We start from the raw sequence: 1,951 nt of genomic DNA, 5'->3' as shown, positions 1-1,951 counted from the left end.
AGATAGACAGCGTGGTTAGAACAGGAGCGAGATATACGCGTGTTTTGAACGGTGTCGATGAACTATTGACTCGTCGTCCCGGAGAATATATTTAAATTAACGATGATTCCGGAACATACCATCCGTCTCGGATGCTGGCATTCGAAATAATTAGCATTAAAGCACGCAAGATACAATCATGGTATAACGACGAAAATGGTTTCATACAGAATATAAACATCGTGACGCAATACAATTAAACTTAAGGTTCAGGATACAGGTAACATCAGATACTTTCAGTGAAAACTCCGCCCGCCGTGATGGAATCTTTTGAATCTTCGATATTGATCGTAACGGATAGAAAACAGAGTTTCTCAATCGATCGCTTATATTCGGAACGTCATGTTTTTACCATTACGACGCGAGTTAAATTGTCATCGTCGGGATGACACGCCGTAATTCGGCCAAGTTCCCATTGACTCGGTGGAGCCGGAGGGTTACGCACGAGGACGATTTGGCCAACTTTGGGCAGTCGCTGGACCACGCGTCATTTTGGGTGTTGTTGAAGGGTATGCAAGTAATCCCCAGACCAAGACCTCCAAAAACCTTCGGTTATTTGTTGGACCATTTGCCAACGCGAAAGTCGGTTTTCGTTAAGGTCAAGCACACTTGGTTCGGTGGGAACGGTAAGAGAGGTTCCAATCAAAAAATGACCGGGAATCAGAGCGTGATAGTCGTCGAGATTATCGGACACGGGAGCGATCGGACGCGAATTAAGGCACGCCTCGACTTGACAGAGTAGCGTAGATATTTCTTCAAAAGTTAGCGTGTGGAGGCCGATGCATCGTTTTAAATGATGTTTAACACTTTTAACGCCGGCTTCCTACAGGCCATCGAAGTGCGGCGACGCAGGGGGTAGGAAGTACCACGCGGTTCCATCGTAAGCGAGTCGGTTGCGGAAATTAGGATCGCGTATTGCTGCGGCATGTGCATTTGACAATTCGCGATCGGCGCCATGAAATATGGTTCCGTTGTCAGAGTACATGGACGTCGGTAATCCTCGACGAGAAACGAATCGTTGATACGCTGCGATAAATGTAGGAGAGATGTAATCGCTGACGAGCTCTAAGTGCAGAGCTTTGATCGTGAGGCATACGAATAAAGCTATATAGGCCTTTTGCGATTTATGCCCTCGACCGGGCGCCGTGCGGACAGCGATCGGACCTGTGTAATCGACGCCGGTATGGATAAAGGCTCGAACGGTGCGGTTGACTCTCGCAGCCGGGAGGTCACCCATGAGTTCGACGGGTATGTCGGAGCGTTCACGTGTGCAAGGTATACACTTATAAAGGACGGATTGAACGGTGGCGCGAGCCCGGAGAATCCAAAATTCGTTTTGCAATGACGCGAGCTTTAATTGAGAACCAGCATGCAACGTTCTCAGATGATGACGCTGGATAATGAGTATCAATAGCGGATGCGCGCGAAATACGATGGGATTCCTCGTTGCTCCTGGGAGGCAAGCTCGACGGAGTCTTCCTCGAATACGAATGAGTCCATCCTCGTCCTTATGCGGATTGAGAACAGAGAGCGGGATGCTCTTCGGTACCGAGCGCTTTTGGTTCAGAACAACGATCTCGTTAGAAAACATGTCTGACTATAAGTTTTGAGCGTTTTGCGTTCTGAATTTCTTCGGAGAGCAAAGTCGCGGTAGCTGTTGGCGGATTTTTAGAGCGTCGGAATCGATTTAGAAAGCGGTACAGGTAAGTGGTAATTCGTAGCAGTTGTGGCCACGAAGAGTAACGCGACGCGAGGTCCCAATTGGGCGTAGCGTGCAAGGCACATCCCGGTGGTTCCGGGCGTTGTTCGAGAGGAATCTCGGTGGGTACCAGAGGGCATGAGTTCGGCCAGGATTCGGGAGGGTGATGTAGCCATAGAGGGCCTGACCACCATAAGGCATGGGTTTTGAAAT

At 49.1% G+C, this 1,951-nt stretch overlaps 1 protein-coding gene across 1 annotated transcript; it reads right to left on the bottom strand.

The window, feature by feature from the left end:
* Positions 1-862: 862 nt before the first annotated feature.
* LOC108769601 (uncharacterized) lies at positions 863-1,630 on the bottom strand. Its single transcript, XM_018520681.1, has one exon. It carries the CDS (start codon positions 1,628-1,630, stop codon positions 863-865), a length of 768 nt encoding a protein of 255 aa, XP_018376183.1.
* Between the last annotated feature and the right edge of the window lie 321 nt (positions 1,631-1,951).

Source organism: Trachymyrmex cornetzi, unplaced genomic scaffold (assembly GCF_001594075.2).
Source record: "Trachymyrmex cornetzi isolate Tcor2-1 unplaced genomic scaffold, Tcor1.1 C3973669, whole genome shotgun sequence".
Taxonomy (NCBI): Eukaryota; Metazoa; Arthropoda; class Insecta; order Hymenoptera; family Formicidae; genus Trachymyrmex; species Trachymyrmex cornetzi.
This window is presented reverse-complemented; position numbering and strand designations above follow the sequence as displayed.

Bases quoted from the DNA above. Each gene is read 5' to 3' on its own strand.
- LOC108769601 (XM_018520681.1), bottom strand. From the start codon at position 1,630: ATGTTTTCTAACGAGATCGTTGTTCTGAACCAAAAGCGCTCGGTACCG.